A 24,942-nucleotide genomic window follows, 5' to 3' on the forward strand; every position below is an offset into this window, starting at 1 on the left:
AAGTGTAGACTGAAGTCTATGGTAATAGTCTAGTCAGTGAGTATTTCTATGTGTACAAGTGTAGACTGAAGTCTATGGTAATAGTCTAGTCAGTGAGTATTTCTATGTGTACTAGTGTAGACTGAAGTCTAAGGTAATAGTCTAGTCAGTGAGTATTTCTATGTGTACTAGTGTAGACTATAGTCTATGGTAATAGTCTAGTCAGTGAGTATTTCTATGTGTAAAAGTTTAGACTATAGTGAATGTCTGGTCTGTTAGTGTTTATTTGTACAAAAGTAGATTGCAGTCTACAATATCTATATTAATAGATTTGCAGTCTTACACATTATGTCTTAGTGGTAGTTAGGGAAAACACCTGTGAATATTTGGATTAACAAAGTGAAAATATTTCAGTGTCCTTGTAATTAGACTATGACCTTGAGCTTGGATCGAAAAGATCATGTGATAAGTGTGTTACCCATTCCCTAAAACCTATATATAGACACTTGTGTCATATCTGCAGCACTTTCAGGACCCTGCGATATTCAATACCTTCATATTTTGGTGATCTTGATACCAGTTGTCTTGGTAACAGAAGTTTGTAATAAAAGCAGCTCAGCAAATGCCTTTGCTGTATTTTTCCTGAAAGACTAAAAGATTTGATATTTTCTGCGGCTTTTTCATCACTGTAAAGATCTCATCTGATGTTTCCGACGGTAATTTAACAAGTCATTGAGAATGACATAGCCCCCACTATGATTTGGTTTTAATTTAAGGAACTGGCAGTTTATGTTGTCATTTTGATGTTGATTCCTGTGCTTCTTATCTCAAGTAAAGATATTGCACCCAACAATGATACAATTAGTTTGATACACAAAAAATTACCATTAGATTTCTTGATATCACTACCCTGATCATGCAACAACACTTGTGAACCTAAATCAAACAGACTTAGATATGTTGTGTCTGCTCGTTGGACATGGCACATGCCTACTCATGTTGTGTCTCCTCATTGGACACGGGACATACCTACTCTTCAAGATGACGTCATGGAATAAACCATTCAACAAGAAAGGATGGGTCGGGTACGGGGTACGGGGGGGGACCTCTTCAAGCAATTCTGAGTTATGGCTTTGGACATGAAAACTGCACCAACAAAATGGCTGCCAGCCATCCATATCAGATTGTATCATGATGGAAATGAATATGCACATGTATGTCATAGAACACTGTCCTAATACCAACTTTGAATGAGATCTGTTCAAGCATGTCTGAGTTATGGCTTTGGACATGGAAAATTCACAAACAAAATAGCTGCAAGGCAGCCATATTGGATTGTATCATAAAACAAATTGACGTGCATATGTATGCCATAGTATGTTGCCCCTGTACCAGGTTTGAAAAAAATCGGTCCAGATGTCTCCAAGAAACAGCTCCGGACAGACGGATAGATGGAACCCAATCCATAAGTCCCCATCCCGGACTTTGTCTGGCGGGAACTAATAATTACAAAAAGATGACCTTGACTTTGGATTGAGAGGATCATGTAATCAGTGAATTACTTGTCCCCAAAACCCTATATACAAACACTTACATTATATCAATAGCACTTTCAGATTAGTATATTAACACTTTTCCTATAATTGGAGATATTGACAGCAGTTGTCTTGGTAACAGCTGTTTGTTACAAAACAACTTCATATGTACTTTTTTCATGTTTTACGGAAATATTTTATGTTTGGATATTTCCTTGGCCATCTTACAGCTCTACTGGTCATATCTGATGAAAGTATACAGAAAGGTTTCAATGAATGTTTCGATAAAACTTAAAAGTCCAACAAATTAAGTAGACCTTGAATTTTGACTATGACCCTGAGCTTCAATCGAAAAGGTCTCTGTTTGTTCACTGTATCTGGGGCAGGGACCAGGACACTAATTTTTCTAGATGTTTCTTGTATTTGGGTAGGGACCAGGACACTAATTTTTCTTCTCTGTTTGTTCACTATATTTGGGGCATGAACCAGGACACCACACACCTACCAACAACTCAACGACGGTGAAGTACCTTTTAGTGATCATAAATGACTGGAAAGAATTCAACCTATTTTACAAAAGTTCAATGATACTGTACTGTACACTGGCAATACAATGTATGTCAATAATAAATAAAATTATATGGGAGACAATTTCAGGAGATAACTTGGTTATGACGTGAACCATTCATTGCATTATTTTGAAGAGGATATTTTATTTTTACATATTTTTTTTTAATTTGATACTTTTAATTCCACATTATAGTTTACTTTAATACAAAGGTAACAACACTCTGAAATTTCTACTTTATAGTTACCATAGTTACCAAGAATGTTGAATAAAATGGTTATTATTTTGAAAGGAAAATAGATCTCGTCTGTTTTATTTGTTGTCACAGTTTACCCCTAAAGTTAACACGCAGACAGACAGGCAGACAAACACAATTATACATATATACATACATACACTATCTGTACAAGTGAATGTGTCTACTATTCTCTACATAGTCTATACCTAGGTAACCATATTGGTTCATTACCCATACATCAGATATGATTATATCATATCAACCACAAATACTGTATGAGTCATATCTTGACAAAATTACGTTTACAACATCAGGGGAAATAAATATCTGGTTGCTATGAATATATTCACAAAGTCTATTTTAATATCTGTAACTTACATATATAAACAGGGGTACATAGTGCATGCCAGCTACGGTCAGGCAGGGCAAGCCCTGAATTCAATGGCAAATTTGAAATTAATAGCAAATAAATTACAATGATTTCCTTGTGTATGTTAAATTCAACTTGCAGTAAAGTAGGTCTTAGATTTGTATTTTCCTGATTGATCTTGACTATGTCTTTCAAAACACAAAGTGTGTTGAGAGAGAACGTCACTCAAGATCAACCAGCTAATATACCACTTGTAAGCTAACATTGGTCAAAGTGTAAACTTGTGATTTTGTCAACAATTGACTTCATCATTACAAGCAATTTAGTTTGAAAAGAATATGAAATGTAGAAACTGACATTTGCTGACTCAGTACATAGGTTTTGTATTATTGAAGAACCCAATATAGACATGCTTTCTTTAGGGGATGGCCGACTTCATTCCATAAAAGGGATGTGCTACCTTGGTGACACAAGTACTCATTTGAAGCATAATTATGAATACAATAATACAAACATTTCTGATTAAGTTCTCAATAAATAAAGGTTTTATTTGATATATCTTGAATTATTGCAAGTTGTCTACACACACACACACGTCACACACACATAGACAGACAGACAGACAGACAGATAGACAGGCACTTTGCCATGCCTATAGCACTACTGAACCTTCAGTTCAGTTGTGCTAATAAACCACAAGAAATCGAATGTGACTGACTAACACTCAACTCCACAGCCGTGCTATAGAGCATAGGGTATATGGCAACACCCATGATGAAACATGGAAGTCATTAACTTGATGACCATTGGAAATAAAATTATGTATCGGTCAAAGGATTCAGCTTCAGAAATGATTTTGTCAAAAAAACCCGCTCAGATTTTATGATTTACATACCACTGACACCATTTTGACAAGTTCAGTTATGAACAAATGAACATCAAATCCTGGCAGCCTTGTAGGTTATTTAGCCAAACATAATTACATTAAGTTTATTCTTTTCATGTTTTATTGTAAAGGTAGGAGAAATATATGTTTGAAATTGACTACAAACTGACTATCAAGATTAAAACTAATTTAACAATATATCTATCAGATTTAGCACTCTGGTAGATAACTAACTTTTAGAGAATTGTATGCAATCATTAAAAAGCCTATAAAATATGGGAGACCGGTGAGGACAGCAATTGTGACTTGGAAACTGTGGCTTGTAAAACTGTGGCTTGTAAAACTGTGACATCTTGACCATGAAACATGATAATGTATATTAACTTCTATGCATCATAGCATGGATTTATTATTGAGAAGAGTAAATAGTTTAGTTTATTTCAGTAAAACAACAAGATCGACAGTACAGATATACAAATAAAAACTAGTACAAATTGTTGAATTACTTGGATAACCCACAAAGTTAAAGACTTATTTCCATTGGGGTCCATACGAGAGCCGTCATTATTTAAGGCCGGGGGGAGGGGGTGTCGTAGGATTTGGACAATCCAAAACTTCAGTACCCCCCCCCCCCCACCCTCCACCCACCCCAGTGTCTATCCTTACTTCAATTCAATGTTAACAGCACATGTAACTTTTTTTCAGCTGTTCAGTTTTAAGCAGGTGGCATCAAATTGTAATTACAATTATATTGAAGATAGAAGCCCTCAGGTAGAAAACGTCCAGAATAAACCTATGAAGACCTTCATTATTGGAGATTCAGTACTGAAGAATATAAAACCTAGGAGACAGTGTGTCTGAACTGCCAATCAGTACTCAGTTGAAAGACACTGAACAACCAATCAGTACACAGTTGATAGATACCTAACTACCAATCAGTACACAGTTTATAGACACTGAACAACCAATCAGTACACAGTTGATAGATACCGAACTACCAATCAGTACACAGTTGATAGACACCAAACTATCAATCAGTACACAGTTGATAGATACCGAACTACCAATCAGTACACAGTTGATAGACACTGAATAACCAATCAGTACACAGTTGAAAGACACTGAACAACCAATCAGTACACAGTTGAAAGACACTGAACTACCAATCAGTACACAGTTGATAGACACTGAACAACCAATCAGTACACAGTTGAAAGACACTGAACTACCAATCAGTACACAGTTGAAAGACACTGAACTACCAATCAGTACACAGTTGATAGACACCTAACTACCAATCAGTACACAGGTGAAAAACACTGAACAACCAATCAGTACACAGTTGATAGACACCTAACTACCAATCAGTACACAGTTGAAAGACACTGAACTACCCATCAGTACACAGTTGATAGACACTGAACAACCAATCAGTACACAGTTGAAAGACACTGAACTACCAATCAGTACACAGTTGAAAGACACTGAACAACCAATCAGTACACAGTTGAAAGACACCTAACTACCAATCAGTACACAGTTGATAGACACCGAACTACCAATCAGTACACAGTTGATAGACACTGAACTACCAATCAGTACACAGTTGAAAGACACCTAACTACCAATCAGTACACAGTTGATAGACACTGAACAACCAATCAGTACACAGTTGAAAGACACTGAACAACCAATCAGTACACAGTTGATAGACACCTAACTACCAATCAGTACACAGTTGATAGACACTGAACAACCAATCAGTACACAGTTGATAGACACCTAACTACCAATCAGTACACAGTTGAAAGACACTGAACTACCAATCAGTACACAGTTGTCGATAGATACCTAACTACCAATCAGTACACAGTTGAAAGACACTGAACAACCAATCAGTACACAGTTGATAGACACCGAACTACCAATCAGTACACAGTTGATAGACACTGAAAGACCAATCAGTACACAGTTGATAGACACTGAACAACCAATCAGTACACAGTTGATAGACAATGAACAACCGATCAGTACACAGTTGATAGACACCTAACTACCAATCAGTACACAGTTGATAGACACCTAACTACCAATCAGTACACAGTTGATAGACACTGAACAACCAATCAGTACACAGTTGATAGACACCTAACTACCAATCAGTACACAGTTGAAAGACACTGAACAACCAATCAGTACACAGTTGATAGATACCGAACTACCAATCAGTACACAGTTGATAGACACTGAACTACCAATCAGTACACAGTTGATAGACACCTAACTACCAATCAATACACAGTTGATAGACACCTAAAGACCAATCAGTACACAGTTGAAAGACACTGAACAACCAATCAGTACACAGTTGATAGATACCTAACTACCAATCAGTACACAGGTGAAAGACACTGAACAACCAATCAGTACACAGTTGATAGACACCTAACTACCAATCAGTACACAGTTGATAGACACCGAACTACCAATCAGTACACAGTTGATAGACACTGAACAACCAATCAGTACACAGTTGAAAGACACTGAACAACCAATCAGTACACAGTTGATAGACACCTAACTACCAATCAGTACACAGTTGATAGACACTGAACAACCAATCAGTACACAGTTGAAAGACACTGAACAACCAATCAGTACACAGTTGATAGACACCTAACTACCAATCAGTACACAGTTGAAAGACACTGAACTACCAATCAGTACACAGTTGTCGATAGATACCTAACTACCAATCAGTACACAGTTGAAAGACACTGAACAACCAATCAGTACACAGTTGATAGACACCTAACTACCAATCAGTACACAGTTGAAAGACACTGAACTACCAATCAGTACACAGTTGTCGATAGATACCTAACTACCAATCAGTACAAAGTTGATAGACACTGAACAACCAATCAGTACACAGTTGATAGACACCGAACTACCAATCAGTACAAAGTTGATAGACACTGAACAACCAATCAGTACACAGTTGATAGATACCTAACTACCAATCAGTACACAGTTGATAGACACTGAACAACCAATCAGTACACAGTTGATAGACACCGAACTACCAATCAGTACACAGTTGATAGACACTGAACAACCAATCAGTACACAGTTGATAGACACCTAACTACCAATCAGTACATAGTTGAAAGACACTGAACAACCAATCAGTACACAGTTGATAGACACCTAACTACCAATCAGTTCACAGTTGATAGACACCTAACTACCAATCAGTACACAGTTGATAGACACTGAAAGACCAATCAGTACACAGTTGATAGACACTGAACAACCAATCAGTACACAGTTGATAGACACTGAACAACCGATCAGTACACAGTTGATAGACACCTAACTACCAATCAGTACACAGTTGATAGACACCTAACTACCAATCAGTACACAGTTGATAGACACTGAACAACCAATCAGTACACAGTTGATAGACACCTAACTACCAATCAGTACACAGTTGAAAGACACTGAACAACCAATCAGTACACAGTTGAAAGACACTGAACAACCAATCAGTACACAGTTGATAGACACTGAACAACCAATCAGTACACAGTTGAAAGACACTGAACTACCAATCAGTACACAGTTGATAGACACTGAACAACCAATCAGTACACAGTTGATAGATACCTAACTACCAATCAGTACACAGTTGAAAGACACTGAACAACCAATCAGTACACAGTTGAAAGACACTGAACAACCAATCAGTACACAGTTGATAGACACTGAACAACCAATCAGTACACAGTTGAAAGACACTGAACTACCAATCAGTACACAGTTGATAGACACTGAACAACCAATCAGTACACAGTTGATAGATACCTAACTACCAATCAGTACACAGTTGATAGACACTGAACAACCAATCAGTACACAGTTGAAAGACACTGAACAACCAATCAGTACACAGTTGAAAGACACTGAACAACCAATCAGTACACAGTTGGTAGACACCTAACTACCAATCAGTACACAGTTGAAAGACACTGAACAACCAATCAGTACACAGTTGATAGATACCTAACTACCAATCAGTACACAGTTGATAGACACTGAACAACCAATCAGTACACAGTTGAAAGACACTGAACAACCAATCAGTACACAGTTGAAAGACACTGAACTACCAATCAGTACACAGTTGATAGACACTGAACAACCAATCAGTACACAGTTGAAAGACACTGAACAACCAATCAGTACACAGTTGATATACACTGAACAACCAATCAGTACACAGTTGAAAGACACTAAACAACCAATCAGTACACAGTTGATAGACACTAAACAACCAATCAGTACACAGTTGATAGACACCGAACTACCAATCAGTACAGAGTTGATAGACACTGAACAACCAATCAGTACACAGTTGATAGACACCTAACTACCAATCAGTACACAGTTGATAGACACTAAACAACCAATCAGTACACAGTTGATAGATACCTAACTACCAATCAGTACACAGTTGATAGACACTGAACAACCAATCAGTACACAGTTGATAGACACTGAACAACCAATCAGTACACAGTTGATAGACACCTAACTACCAATCAGTACACAGTTGATAGACACTAAACTACCGATCAGTACACAGTTGATAGACACCTAACTACCAATCAGTACACAGTTGATAGACACTAAACTACCGATCAGTACATAGTTCAAAGACAGAGATGTACAAAGTGATGAGTGTGTTCCAGAAACATACTATGAGACTAATACATTTGAAACCTTTCCTGCCCTGCAAAGTCTCACACCAGTAATTCACTCACCTATGGATGCTGATGACTCAATATTGAAAAAGCCTAAGCCATCAAGTGATGTGTATGCTGTTGAGACTTACTTGGAATCTGATTCATCAGAAATATTTGATATCCTGCCAATTCACACTAGAATATTCATGATGAAAAATAAGAAACAACAATTAGAGTCAACAGTGTTTCCTAAATCTGTAGGTGTACCAAAGGCCAAAGTAACTAGGGAAATTGATAACATTCAGACTGAAAACTCAACTTCAAATAGAATCATAGACACATGTATCCCTTTGGTAACATCAGATAAGGCTAATTGTTGCAATAATATTGTTGATTATACAGACTCTGAAGTTGACATTATTGATGATTCTGATGCTGATCCAGACTACATGCCTTCCCCAGACAGAGTTGACTTAACTGATTGTAGTGATTCAGATCAATAAACTGATCCAAGTTCAGAATGTACACCAATACCAGATAACATTATAGTGCCTGATAGTTCAGAGATAGGCAATGATATACAATTGACAACATCAACCAAGAGGGCTGCCATGAAGAAAAATATTGTTATTGGCCAAAATGCACAACAAGTTGCCAGTAAGAGACATGTTGATAGGGCTGTTGCAACCAAGTCCTCACATTGTGTAAAAACAATTCAGAGTTCCAATATATCATCATCATCCAGCCCATCAAGAAAAAGAAAGCATATCAAAGTTTTAACTACAAACAATACTGGGAAAAGAAAGTGGGATAAACATCAGTACTGTGTTTATTGCCTAAAGGACTATGGAAAACTAACATGCCATTTAAAACAAAATCATAGCAATGAATCCGAAGTGTCTGATTCATTCAGTTTTCCTACAGGTAGCAAAGAATGAAGCCTTCTATTAAAGAAACTTTTGATCAAAGGTAATCACGGTCATAATCTCAGGGTATTGCAAGAGGCTGGGGGGGGGGGGGTTTCCTCATACCATGCAAACATCCAACACATGCAGTAAAGGTGGAAGACTATTTACCATGTGAATTTTGCTTGGGGTATTTTATCAGAGGTGATCTTTGAAAACACCAAAGGTCTTGTGATTTAAAACCTACAATATATGGATCATCAAAAAACAGAGCACAGGGAAGGTCAGTACATTTGTTACCAATTTGTCAAGCAGCAAATCAAGGTTTGATGGACAATGTGCTACCAAAGATGAACCAGGATGAAATTGCTAGAGTTGTACGAAGTGATCAACTGTGATATTGCAGCAAGTTGCAAGCTTATACAAGAAACAAGGAGCGGAACGTCACTACTATATCAGTCAAAAGCTACGAGAATTGGGTAAATTTGTCATCTCAATGAGAAAGATCAGTAAAGGAGAAGTGACATCTTTCACAGATTGTATTCATCCGCACAAGTTTAATTTGCTTGTTGCAGCTGTACAAAGTCTAGCTGGATATGATACAATGGATTCCTCTTTTAAGATTACTACTCTGGCCACAAAACTAGGAAACATTCTTCAGAAATGTGCAGCCATTTTACAAAGCAATGCCATTAAAACAGGAGATGATGGTCTTTTAACCAGAGCCAGACAGTTTCTGCGACTTTGCACCTTGAAGTGGTCTGAAGACATAAGTTGCAATGCGCAGAAAACAATCAATGAACGGAAAAGAAATAAGCCAATGTTGTTACCACTTGTAGATGATGTCAAAGCACTCCACAGCCATATGGAGATAGTTGGTAAAATACTAAAGAGGAATTAAAGTTTAATCCAAATAACAAGAGTTGGTTGCAACTTTGCAGATTTACCCTCTCACAGCTTATCATGTTTAATAGACAGAGAAGTAGGAAAGTGGAGAGAATGACCATACGTGACTATGACAACGTACATGGAGGGAATCCAAGTGGTGTTGTTGATTCATGCTTGTCAGAATTTGAGAAAGACTGAAGACTTGTTACAGTTTACTGTGAATATATTGTGGTTATCTGATTGCAAAATGATAATCCAGTTACAACTAGTATAGTGTACATGATGACAGACAAAACCCAGTTTTCGCTCAAGATTTAAACTGAACACTACACTACCTACAGATAATATTGACTACTAATTAACACATACAATATCTTTTTCATAATATAATTAACTGACAAATTTTTAGTGAATATATCTCTGGTTATTTGAAGAAAAAAGGAAAATCCTAGATGTAGCTGGTACAGGCTTAATTATGCTTTTTATATCAAGATCGACTGCCTCAGATTATGTAAATACATAGGTTATTTTTACCACGCCCTTAGTTTCCACTATAGAAAAAGTATCATTGGTATAGGGTTTTCCACTTCTCTGATCAGAAGATGTGTTGCCCCTTCTCAGTTTGCAAGTCATGTAAGTAACAACGGACTCTTAACAATGCTATAAATTTAGGAGCGACAATCACACTTCATGAATAGTTTCTGGAACCTAAATTATATTTTCAACACATATTTAGAAAGATTTGGCTATAAAACATCAACAAGAACTTTTTATTGTAATTTAATTTCAGGCACATACAAAAGACAGAAGTGGCCAGATAATGAGAAGGCTGCTACTTTACAACATTTCGCAGTAGATATCAGTCTCCAGAATGTTCCAGGAAAATGAGAATGTCAAGAATGTAAAGAAAAGTAACCTGTTCTCAGTTATAGGAAATGGACAGATATCAAGTTTTTTTTGTTATTCATTTGTCTATTAATCCTCTCGTTATCTTCACAATATATGTGATCATTTGGTTGTTTCTATGGGCGTGGTCCTGTTATTAGGCAGATTTGCATACATTTTTGAATGTTTATTCAATTGTCTACTAATACTTGTTATCTTTGTGAAATACAAGACCGTTTGGCTGTTGCTATGGATGTGGTCATGGTTGCTAGGGATATTTGCATACATTTTTTGAATGATTACTCACTTGCCTACCAGATGATATTGTTTGACCAAAATATACTGCCATTTGGTTGTTGTTAAGGGATTGGTCATGATTGCTAGGGCCAATTGTGTCAAAATATTTTGAAGAAAATCTGTGGAATAACACTTCTAGAAACATTTCACCAAGTTTCAGTCTAATTGACCAAGTACTTTTTGAGATATACATATTTGACCAAAATTCACATTTTTACACTTAATTTGCATATTACTGATGACATCATTATATGCTTGATATTTCTTCATCTATACACCAACAGATGAATCCTTGTTAAATTTCAGCCCAATCTCCTCGATAGTTTTGGAATGATAGGTTTTTGACCAAAAAGACACATTTTTATCCCTAATTTGCATATTACTAAGGGAATCATCATGTCATGAACAAACCTTAATTGACTCACCCCTAAGAATGTTTCCACAAAATTTCAGGCCAATCTCCACAGTAGTTTTGAAGTTTAGGTTTTTTATCTAAATTGCACATCTCTGATGCTATCATTTTTCAAAATTCCCAACTAGACACCCAAAGTAACATGACCACCAAATATTAAAGCAATCGGTCCAGCAGTTTTTTACTTTAAGTTGTTTACACACACACACACACACACATTCCCCCCCCCACACACACACACACACAACACACACACACATAGACAGACATGCCTAAAGCACTACTGAACCTTCAGCCCAGTTGTGCTAAACAGGTTTCCAAGCAACGTCAAACTGAGGTTAATCTTGATGGCATTGACATTGAGATGTGAAGTAGTCCATAAAAGATTTAATGGTTTCATTGCATCAATAAAACAAGAATCTTTCATTTCTAGTCAAAGCATCTTTTAACACAATAAATCATGTTTTTTTAAAAACAAAACACACACCTCTGATGCTTTCGCTTTCATTTGAAGAATTTTCCATCTAGACACCCTAAGTAGTGTCCCCACCAAATATCAAGCCGATCGGTTTGACGGTTTTTGACTTTGTCATTTACACACACACACGCACACACACACACACACACAAATTTCTCCATGGTTCTAGCACTACTGAACCTCAGTTCAGTTGTGCTAAAAACAAAGACACAGCATCTCTGTCCTTTGGGATACTGATCACAATAGATTGTCACAATTGCTAATGCACATGGCTCAGTCAATGATATCTGTCAATCAATGACGGTGATTTGTCAATAGCACATCTATGACAAAATCCAAGTTACATATTCCGCCGACAAAATATCTCACATTATAGAATACATGTTACTGTACTTCTGTTTCACTTTTGTTCTTTATTGATTAAAGTAGGCAATATCTTTTGGACAAAAACATTATTTTTAACTGGATCACAAGTGTGTTTTGTTTTCATTCAATGTCTTACCATGACATGTTTTATTTTGTTTCATTTTTAGTTTAAGGTTTTTTAAAGTCTTTCCTTAGATGTGGTATCACCTAATGCATAGACTAAAGATGCAAAGACTTGTCAGGAATAACTAAATATAAATAATTATCGTGGACATGGGCAAACACTTATGGCACAAAAAGTTGTAGTTTACAATCAAAACTGATAATTGCAAACAGTTTTAACGTTAGTGCCTGTTTAGCTATTGTTGTCAATATTCCATTGTAATCATCTTATCTTTATGTCAACCACTCTGCAATCAATGTTTTTGTGTAACTAAAATATTGTTTTATTATTAGCAATGAGCTACTTATTGATACACTTACCCATGATTCATTTGTATAATTCACATCATAACCATTATCCAAGTAAAATTTAACCTTCTCTATATCTCCACTTAAAACAGCAACAATGAGATCCTAATATAAAACAAACATATACAGTGATTAGACTAATTTACACCAGTTTCACAAAATCATGTCAAAATTACATTAAAAATATGCTTACTGCAAACCCAGTGTTAAAGTGACCAAATTAATGAGGATTAGGTATTTATTTGGGATATTTAATTTATAAAACAACTTTACCGTATTTTCTAATTGAAAAAAAAAATAATGTGAAATAATATCTACCAATTCCTTGTTTGTAACTCTGTAAATTGAAAATCAATAAAATATGTCTAAAATGTTTGTTATTATGCAAAAAAATAACAAAGTGTTTACACTTTTTTCATCTTTTTTCATCTTTTTGTAATCAAATGAGTTACAAACAAGGTCTTGGTATTTATAATATGTTATTTCACATTATTTGTTAAAGTAGAAAAACACAGTAAAGTTGTATTATCAATTAAAAATCCAAAATAAATACTTAATTCTCATCCACACGGCCACTTTATTAATATTTTAATATTTCCTTTTAGACAACATTTAAATATATATATCAAAAATATACATAAGGTAGCTGTCTATTTTATCATTCACACAAATGATATTATGTAATATTATATGATTAATATGTCATTTATATCAATCTATTTTAATTAATATCAATCCATATAAAACAAACGTTTTTGTCACTTCAATTCAAACATATGATTATTGTAAAACACAGGTAGGGTTGATTTGAACAGTTTGATTTGAGATCAATGTCATTTTGTTGAATCACAACAACCCGGAAAGACTTTACGTAATGGTATGACAAAAATCATTAGATTAGCTTTGTAGATCAAATGATTTATAAAGGTTATAAGACACAAATAGTTCAAAGTTGTTTTAGCATTAAGTTTTCAATCTGTCAAAATCTAGTTAAAGCTGGCCACTAGGTGGCGGTATGGTCAGCAGATTAGTCAGCTGTAACAATGAATATCATTCTGATGAGGATCGTCAACAAGACAGATCAAAAGCTCAATGCTAAAAACATTTTGAACTGCTTGTGCGTTATATCATTATGTAATACATTCACAATGCTAAAACATGTAACATTAAAAAGCTATATTGATGATGGACAACTGATATATACTCTATGTAAATTAGAATATTAACACATGTATCTGTGTTATGGTTTCTAAGAATTACTAGACTGTAAGATATGACATGACGTTCCGCCCTCACTGGCCTCTGATGTGTGAGGGCGCCCCATCACGGTGTACCTTACAGACTAAAGAATTACATGATTATACATATTTACAAAGTTTGAGGAAATTTAAATCTGACCATGTCATCTGATACATTTAGATATTTACAAGATACGTTTTCATGTATGACGTCACTGTACTACACCTAGCCATTTCACAGATACAGACTTTATTGTTTCAGGGGTGAGGGATGTAGCTGCCTGCTGGGGGTGTAGCTGCCTGCAGGGGGGATGTAGCTGCCTGCTGGGGGTGTAGCTGCCTGCTGGGGCAGGGGGGTGTAGTTGCCTGGGGTGTAGCTGCCTGCTGGGGGGGAGGTTTGTAGCTGCCTGCTGGGGGGTGTAGCTGCCTGCTGGGGGGATGTAGCTGCCTGCTGGGGAGATGTAGCTGCCTGCTGTGGGTGGGTTGTAGCTGCCTGCTGGGGGTGTAGCTGCCTGCTGGAGGGATGTAGCTGCCTGCTGAGGGGTGTAGCTGCCTGCTGGGGGTGTAGCTGCCTGCTGGGGGGTGTAGCTGCCTGCTGGAGCGATGTAGCTGCCTGCTAGGGGTGTAGCTGCCTGCTGGGGCAGGGGGTGTAGCTGCCTGCTGGAGGGATGTAAGTGCCTGCTGGGGTGTAGCTGCCTGCTGGGGCAGGGGGTGTAGCTGCCTGCTGGAGGGATGTAGCTGCCTGCTGGGGTGTAGCTGCCTGCTGGGGCAGGGGGTGTAGCTGCCTGCTGGAGGGATGTAGCTGCCTGCTGGGGTTGTAGCTGCCTGCTGGGGGGTTGTAGCTGCCTGCTGGGTGGTGTTGCTGCCTGCTGGGGGTGTAGCTGCCTGCTGGGAGGGGGGAGTAGCTCCCTCAATGGCAAGGGGCTACAGACTTTAAATGGATAGATGTACTTAAATAAATTAGTGACAATGGCATTATAGCACAAATCTATAATAATCACATCCTCAAAGAGCTTTACAATTATTACTCCATGGCACAGACCTATAGTGGCACAATGGCCCTTTACTTCCTCAACTCCCTGGGGAGCATACAATCAGCCTCTATAAGTGCATGGGATTAAAGCATTCACATTCATTTCAACATCTATCCTACCATGTCCCCAATTAATACAGCTAGGTTAACCAAAGCGCAATTGTGGTTCAAATCTTACCCAAGAATTTTAGTCATTCAGAAACAAATGCCAGCAACGGGCTCAACCCTGCAACCTGCAGATTCCTAGCCAGCCACTCTAAACATTCAACCATCATGACTCTACAACCTGCAACCTGCAGATTCCTAGCCAGCCACTCTAAACATTCAACCATCATGACAGCACATCTATCCACTTGCCTTATACCAATGATGTTATTGTACAATACATATTTATCGCTAGTTCATTGTTGCTATGAGTATAGTCTACATTGTAGTAGCTTTAGCATATACGTGTTCACCTGCCAAATGTTTAATTTGCCTACACAACCCTTTTGTTACATTCCCCACATACGCCATCAATTGGAGGTTGCTTAGTATCAATATTTTGGCATGCGAGTTCACTTTTGGATATTTAAATAACAGGCCTAGGTTGCCAAGCAACCATAAACAGATGTTAATCTTTACGCCATTGACACTGACATGTGAAGTAGCTCATAAAAGATTTAATGATTTCATTACATCAATAAAACAAGAATCTTTCATTTCCAGGTTGAAGTCAAAGCATTTTGTAATACAACAAATCACATTTTCAAACATAAATACACATTTCTGATGCGATCATTTTCATTTGAACAATTTCCCAATTAGACAATCGAAGTAACATGACCACCAAATATTAAAGCAATTGGTCTAGCAGTTTTTTACTTTAAGTTGTTTACACACTCACACACACACACACACACACACACACACACACACACAAACACACACACAGACAGACAGACACTTAGCGATCCCTACAGCACTACTGAACCTTATCAATTCAGTTGTGCTAAAAATGAGTTAAAGGGGAACACCACTCAGTGAAATACTTGTATTACCTGAGAGTTTTTTGGTTTTAGATGACAATTTGTATAGTCATGATGACTCTTGGTTCCTTTTAAGTCTTCAATGGACAAACTAATAATATTGGTGTGCATCCAAAGTTCAACGGCAAGAGGCTGGGTAACCAAGCCAACAGACTTTAAATGGATAGATGTATTTAAATAAATAAATTAATGACAATGGCATTATGGCGTTATAGCATACAATCCATTGCAGCCTCTATGAGTGCACAAGATTAAAGCATTCACATTTCAACATCTATCCTACCAGGTCCCCAATTAATACAGCTAGGTTAACCAAAGCGCAATTGTGGTTCAAATCTTACCCAAGAACTTTAGTCATTCAGAAACAAATGCCAGCAACGGGCTCAACCCTACAACCTGCAGATTCCTAGCCAGCCACTCTAAACATTCAACCATCATGACTCTACAACCTGCAACCTGCAGATTCCTAGCCAGCCACTCTAAACATTCAACCATCATGACTCTACAACCTGCAACCTGCAGATTCCTAGCCAGCCACTCTAAACATTCAACCATCATGACCCTACAACCTGCAACCTGCAGATTCCTAGCCAGCCACTCTAAACATTCAACTATCATGATTGCACATCTATCCACTTGCCTTATACCAATGATGTTATTGTACAACACATATATATATCACTAATTCATTGTTGCTATGAGTATAGTCTATATTGTAGTAGCTTTAGCATATATGTGTTCACGTGCCAAATGTTTAATTTGCCTACACAACCCTGTTGTTATATTCCCCACATACGCCATCAATTGGAGGTTGCTATGGGTGAGGTATCAATATTTTAGCATGTGACTTCACTTTTGGATATTTAACAGGCCTAGGTTGCCAAGCAACCTTAAACAGATGTTAATCTTTACAGCATTGACATTGAAATGTGAAGTAGCCCATAAAAGATTTAATGATTTCATTACATCAATAAAACAAGAATCTTACATTTCCAGGCTGAAGTCAAAGTATTTTGTAATACAACAAATCACATTTTCAAACGTAAAATACACATTTCTGATGCTATCATTTTCATTTGAACAATTTCCCAACTAGACAACCGAAGTATTAACATGACCACCAAATATCAAAGCAATCGGTCTAGCAGTTTTTTACTTTAAGTTGTTTACACACACACACACACACACACACACACACACACACACACACACAAACACACACACACACACACACACAGACAGACACTTAGCGATCCCTACAGCACTACTGAACCTTATCAATTCAGTTGTGCTAAAAATGAGTTAAAGGGGAACACCACTCAGTGAAATAATTGTATTTCCTGAGAGTTTTTTGGTTTTAGATGACAATTTGTATAGTCATGATGACTCTTGGTTCATTTTTAGTCTTCAATGGGCAAACTAATAATATTGGTGTGCATCCAAAGTTCACAAAAATACATTCATTTCTCCAGTAACACCACTTTTCTGGATTGGAACCGTTAAAGGGGCATGGTCTGAAACATCTATCTTTTTTCTTCTTTTTTTTTTTTTTTTTTTGGGGGGGGCGGGGGGGGTTATTTTTTGTTACCTGTATGTACCACTGACTGTAACTTGTTTAATGGTCAGTAATTTATATGCAAAGCCCATACCCTGTTATCTAATGTATTCTATACTAAGGAATACCATAATATTCTTTTATACTTACAGTATCACAGACTGTAGTTTATAGAGTGAGAATTTTGCAAGCGACTACCAGTCATTACACAAGTAGCAGTGAGTGACTGTTTATTTGACGAACCAAAATTGTGTATTCTCCTACCTCTTATTATGTTGTGACTCGCATTTATACAATTACCGATAGTTGATTACATACTTTTCAGGATGAATGTCATTATATCGAAATGACAGTTCCAAAAAATAATTCCAGTTGTAGCTAGTTTAGCTTTAATAATTTATCAACTTTTGTAGAACAGTCTATGACAACTTGCTGCTTTCACTTGATTCTAAGCAGTCAGAAGTACAGAGCTCAGGTTAGACTAATGAGGTTAAAACAAGTAATTTTGAAAACACCAACTTTTGAGGTGCTTTTCTCACAAATGTTTAGCCACAGAATCGAGGCAAATAAGGATTGTGTATTTTGGTTATATCCCATAACCAAAATTCAAAATCCGAAATTGCCCGGATTCTAGGCCAACAAACATATGACGATATCGTATCTGGAGTATCGGCTTTCAGTACAGGTATTACAAAATTGGCCATAAAGATGAACTCAATGATACCTTGACAAAGATAGTATTACAAACACTGATTGGTTAAACAAGTGTTGTGTAGTTAATCACCTGACAAGTAAACTGGGTACTGTACTTGTAATTCTATACTGATAAATCTGAAATGTCATATTTAAATTTTGTCTTCTAATCTGATTTGTCACCTTTAATTCAAGCTGGGGATATTAAAGGGGAATACCACTCCAGGAAAAGAAGACATTTATGTAAACTTTGAGTTGTAGTTAGACATTGTATGAATTTACATCACTTACATTACACATAATTAACTAAAACTAAAAAGTAAAAATTATTGACTATCTATTGTTTATTGGTAGCCCTTATTAACACACATGATTTGTCTCATTGTAAACCTAAAAAAAATCTTGATTTTTCATTCACTTTGGTGTTCAATGTCAAAAACCTGTGGATTAATGATCTGCAAATATTATCTAATATGTAAATATTTGGACACAAAAACTTAGTTTTTAGTGGTCATGTATATGGTAAACATATGGTAATTTGATATATCTGTATGATATGCAAACAGTGAAGGTATCATATTACATGATTACATGTGTCCAAACTGACCAAGTATGACCTGGTATAACCATATATCTTTCAAATAAAAATGAAACACTGATCCCAAAAATATGCAAATCTATATCACATGACCTCATTAAATATTCAAAATGGCTTTCGATACACCAAAATCATAGCATTCTTGCTATTTTATCAGTATTTTACAAGTTTTGCTCAAATTTCATGTAAAAATCCTGGTTTTCTTGGGGCAAACGGTCAAATTTACATACTATCACAGAATGGGTGTGTGACTCCCTAGCTTACTCATATCTGATAGCTGGCCCCTCAGTAAAGGCTTCAAACTTTGAGTTATGTTAACCTGTTATAACTAACTTGGAGTTACCTCATCGTGTGGATAATTCTCGTCAAACGGTGCTCAAAGAGTTAACAGACATGAATTGTCTCATGGCCTATCCTCATAAATATGGAATGGTTGAACATTGCGTGCTCATTAGTATCGATCACATGTACATACACATTTTAGACCAAAACCAGTCCCTTGGGAGAAATTTTGGTCTCATAATTTTTAAATGTTTTTGAATTTGTTATCCTTTTCCAAATTTGAAGGAAAATGTGGTCAACTTTCTTTTTTATTTTTCCAAGATTATGTGATGTAAAATCTTAAATTGACTGACTACAACTCAAAGTTTACATAAATTTCTACATTTCCTGGAGTGGCATTCCCCTTTTAAGTACACAATACATGGAAAAAAATTATTTACTTTTTTAGTTTATTTCATATTGTTGAACTGGAAAAATATAGATATTAATCTTTATAAATAGATATTTCAATACACTAAATCTCCCAAAGAAATTTGTATAAGACTTGTTTTGATTATTTGGCTGTTTCTATGGGCGTGGTCTTGTTGCTAGGCACATTTGCATACATTTTTGAATGTTTGTCTTTCAATTCCTGACCCACCAAATATCATGGCAATTGGTTCAGCGGTTTTTGACTGTAAATTGTTTACACACACATCCACACAGACAGACAGACAGACAGACAGAAAGACAGAAAGACAGACAGACAGACAGGCAGACAGACAAACAGATGCCATGCAATCACTATAGCACTACTGAACCTCAGTTCAGTTGTGCTAAAAACTCGACACAATCAATGTTGCTGGTGTTTTTTATAGTTCATTTTAAACTCATTTAAAATTAAGAATGTGATATTAGTGATATGGATTTTAAAGTATCTAGGATAAGTTTATCAGACTGCCATGCCTCCATCTTGTGAGAAATTATCACATTGAAGGTAGGATAAGTTTATCAGACTGCCATGCCTCCATCTTGTGAGAAATTATCACATTGAAGGTGTAGTCCAGTGTCCATCAGTTACACCTTCATTTCTGTACAGTGGCATAATAATTAAACCAAAGACCATCCCTAGTTTTACTTAAATCCACATAAACATTCTCACACCATAGCTAATATAACTAATAAACCTGTTCACAGATAAAGTGCTAAGCTACACCCTGAGACCATTTGTGGTAGTTATATCTTCATATGATATATGTTATTCTTCTCAAAAATAAGATTCATGGTAAATAATACAAGTACTGTGAATGGCACCACACACAATTACATTTTTGTCAGTTACTAACAGTATGCTGAGTGTGGGTACATGTAGTTAAAGAGTTTAGGATTTTCAAAATCCAAACTGTGATACATAGTAATCATTCTACTGAACACAATGGTTTTAGAATTTGTAACAGAGAGAGTAGTGATAGCATAGCAGTAAATATCAATAATAATGTCTTAATATTGGGTTATATGCCTTCAATGCAAGGATATAATCAACACTATGCGTAGCGGAGTGCTGATTGTATATTTACACCAAAGGCATTTAACAAAAGATCCAAGCTCTAATATTTGTATTACATGTCTCTAAAGATATTAGGTTCATTTGATAAATTTCATGTCAGAAACATTAAAAAAAGAATACATCTTGAATATTTGTCAATGTAACATGTGGTGTTTGAATATATGATGCATTAATAAATTACAGTATAGACTAAACTAAAATCAAACTACAACTCTTTCTGTATATCAACCTGGAACTATTTTGGCAAAGTGCAATAAAGTTCATATTTGTTGAGAAAGATATACTGCTAGATGGAAATTCTGCTGTAAAAACTACTTACAGGTTACACTACTGAATGACATCACAACTATATATATATGTACTATTACGGCAACAGTTTGTAACTTAGTAAAGTAAAGTTATCTTGTCTGTAGAGCGTGGTGTAATCTCCTGCATCCATCACAACATGACTGGATGAATACAGTTAATCATAAAAAGTGAAACAACATCATTTTACATATATGTATGTATGTATGTATGTATGTATGTATGTATGTATGTATGTATGTATGTATGCAGTGTTTTTGCTAAGGTTTGGGAACCCCGGTAACAGAAAGGGGCAAAGAGGTAAAACTGGTAGTGTTTCCCATGCAATGTATCATAGTTTAGGTGGGGAACCCCGGTAAAATGATGTGGGAACCCCGGTAGATTTTACCTACTTACCGCCCTTAAATAAAACACTGGTATGTATGTATGTATGTATGTATGTATGTATGTATGTATGTATGTATGCACGTATGCACGTATATACGTATGTATGTATGTAATGTATATATGTATGTATGTATGTATGTATGTATGTATGTATGTATGCATGCATGTATGTATGTATACATGTATGTATGTATGCATGTATGTATGTATGTATGTATGTATGTATGTATGTATGTATGTATGTATGTGTGTGTGTATGTATGTATGTGTGTGTGTATGGATGTATGGATGGATATATGTATATATAACTCGGTGAGTATCAATCTGCTAAGACAGTGCTCTATACCGCAGTGGCAGAGCGTAATAGTTTTGGTAGTACTGGAACTCTTTCTTGGTTGTAACTCGGAGTTTCACGCATAAAGCGATCATCATGTTGTCTGAGTTACAACCAAGAAAGAGTTCCAGTACTACCAAAACTATATATATATATATATATATATATATATATGTGTGTGTGTGTGTGTGTGTGTGTGTGTGTGTGTGTGTCTATAGAACCCTAAAAGAATAAAAGTAGCGCCAATGGCATTGTAGGACAACTGTATTTGGCTGTTGCTATGGCGTCTTGTTGCTAGGCATATTTGCATACATTTGTTTATCTTTATTCTCATACCTACCCATCCACAGTCTTTGTAATATGCATCATCATTTCAGTGTTGTCAACAATAACTGTAGAATAACCCTCCATCCCCACCATCCCCACCGTTCACCATGCAGTTTCTAGATATAAGTTTTTGACCCATATTGAGATTTTACACCTAATTTGCATATCGCTGATGGGATCATCATGTTGTGAATACACTTTCATCTACACATCCCCTGATGCATCCCCATTAACTTTCAGCTGAATCTGCTAACTAGTTTGGAAGTACAGATATCGAAGTAAAGAAGTATATAGGCATTAATATCGTATGTATAGTAAAGTCAACGGTATGTTAGAGAAATTTAGGTGGTCATACTTAGTGTATAAAATAGAAACTGGAATCTGATGAGATGTGGTGATTTGTAGTGTCAATGACATGTAGTGTCCAAAATAGAAAGTGTATTAATCCATTCTGACAAGTTCAAACTGACAAGTAGAATAATTTAGATTAACTTCTTTTATAAACTATCTATGAAGATTACCATAACAAAACATTGAAGTTCACCTTTGTCCCCAAGTGCAATATACATGTACAATGTAAGTGAAGCATTTATTGAGAAACAGCCAAGCATTTATATGACATGTTCGGTAACTAGTGTGGTAGCTAGATATTAAATATATGTATATGTATACGTATAGTTATGTTTGAATTCTTACGTCAAGTAATATTAAAGAACTGATGTAAGAAACAGGGACAAAAACAAATATTGACATGTACCACATTTCAGACAAGGCTATATGCCATTGTAGACAGGGATTTGTTGATTTCATCACCATCCAAAACACGGTGACCCCCCCCATCCACAATTTTCAAAACAGCATGACCCCCCTGCCAATTTCAAAAACAGTGACTCCCCCCCCCAATCCACCCCCACCCCCATCCCCCGGCCGAAGAGACTGACCGATCCCTTACTTATTTACCCTGCAACTACCTCAGTACCTACTAAGTATTTTACATCATCAAGTAGCGATAATTTTAAGCTGCACTTTATGACTACTCAATCCAAAAACAACAAAATCATGTGATAAATTTTCATTGGCCCTTTTCAAAATGATTGCATCCCTGCTACACACTTATTCATAGTAAATCCTTTCATGTCGTGTTCAGACATTCACACTCTCCTACAAATTGTGAAATGCAGAGGATATCGAGAACGATATACATGTATGTGAAACATCACACGAGTAAAGTTACACAATAAACAGTCGTGTCCTGCTTTGACCCCAGATGACCCAGTTTCACGTGACTGGTGATTTACTGACCTAACGAGGTGAGGTTAGACATGTTACGTGTGAATGACAATAATAAGTGCAATGCCAAGTACGTCTGATATTATGGGATACTAAGGTACAAATCTTACTCCCCTGAAATGTAGCTAAGTCCATCTAGGCTATTGTAAGTACTACGGGTACAAGTCCACTGCATTCGATCACGCCATGACTATTAGTATTAAATGTACCAGTACACGTTGGAGATATCTCTCGCCAACGTTCATGGTCTAACGTTACGCTAATACTCTCCTAGATACGTTTTATTGTGTGTCGCGTATATTTTGCACACTTACTTTATTAGCATAAAAGGAATGGACGGTACAAACTGTCTGTATAAGTTTTAGAAGTTTAACAAAGTTGTACACGAGTTGCCGCTCTCAGCGCCACTCACAACAAACCTGCAGTGTGTGTTTATAGTTATACATAATACAAATCGTAACATCATAAAGACACTTACCAGTGGCCTCTTTTCTTGACTGAGTTCCATATTTCCCACTTCACCCTGACCCTCTTCAAAACGCAGTAAATCTTACAAACTTGAAGACGACCACACAGGCTACCATCATCACACCGGGTCCTTGGAAATTAGGTCAACTGTTTAACCCGGAAATATTGTTGTGGACACGTGATCGGCAAACGCGTACGTTATACCAGTTCCCTATCAATGGAAGACAGTGTGTACTATATTACTCAATGAGAAGATCGGTGATGTCATATCTTTTCAGTCCGCCGGTCAGAGGTTACGCGCGTTTGTTCTTATACCATCACTCCACTACGCGTGCGAAGCTACAAACATATTCATAATCATATTCATATTCACTTTCAAACGTTGACCTCTTCGCTCAATGTGAATATGATGAAAGCGTCACACGTTCAGGTTGCATGGATTTATGAGAGGGGGGAATGGGGCTCCGAGTATGGACAAAATTCAACCAGGTTGCATGGATTTATGAGAGGGGGGAATGGGGCTCCGAGTATGGACAAAATTCAACCAGGTTGCATGGTAGTTATGTTAAAGATTAAACTGTGGGGTTGTTACATACAGGTTGGAACCCTCAAAATTTTGAGTTGGTTTGTGTAGGGAAACTATATAGGTGACACGTCATCAGATTGGTAATAGTTGATCCTTTTTGTTAAACATTTCATAATCGGGGGGGGGGGGCAACTCCCATAGACGGGTATACGGGGAGGGTCCGCGTGAAAGGGGTTGTTTTTTATGTTGGTTAGTATCAGAAAGGGTATACTTTTCATGAAGTGTTGGTATCAGAAAGGGTC

The 24,942-nt window shown here is 36.6% G+C and overlaps 1 protein-coding gene across 1 annotated transcript in view; it reads right to left on the reverse strand.

Moving 5' to 3' along the window:
- LOC144450378 (uncharacterized) overlaps positions 1-24,352 on the reverse strand; it is a 200,999-nt gene extending 176,647 nt beyond the window's left edge. The window contains exons 1-2 of the mRNA XM_078140979.1: positions 24,125-24,352; positions 13,042-13,134 (exon numbers count right to left, since the gene is read on the reverse strand). Of these exons, the coding sequence (XP_077997105.1) occupies positions 13,042-13,134; positions 24,125-24,154 (123 nt within the window). The 5' untranslated portion in view covers positions 24,155-24,352. The remainder of the gene's footprint in view (positions 1-13,041; positions 13,135-24,124) is intronic.
- Between the last annotated feature and the right edge of the window lie 590 nt (positions 24,353-24,942).

This window comes from Glandiceps talaboti, chromosome 19 (assembly GCF_964340395.1).
Source record: "Glandiceps talaboti chromosome 19, keGlaTala1.1, whole genome shotgun sequence".
Classification (NCBI taxonomy): Eukaryota; Metazoa; Hemichordata; class Enteropneusta; family Spengelidae; genus Glandiceps; species Glandiceps talaboti.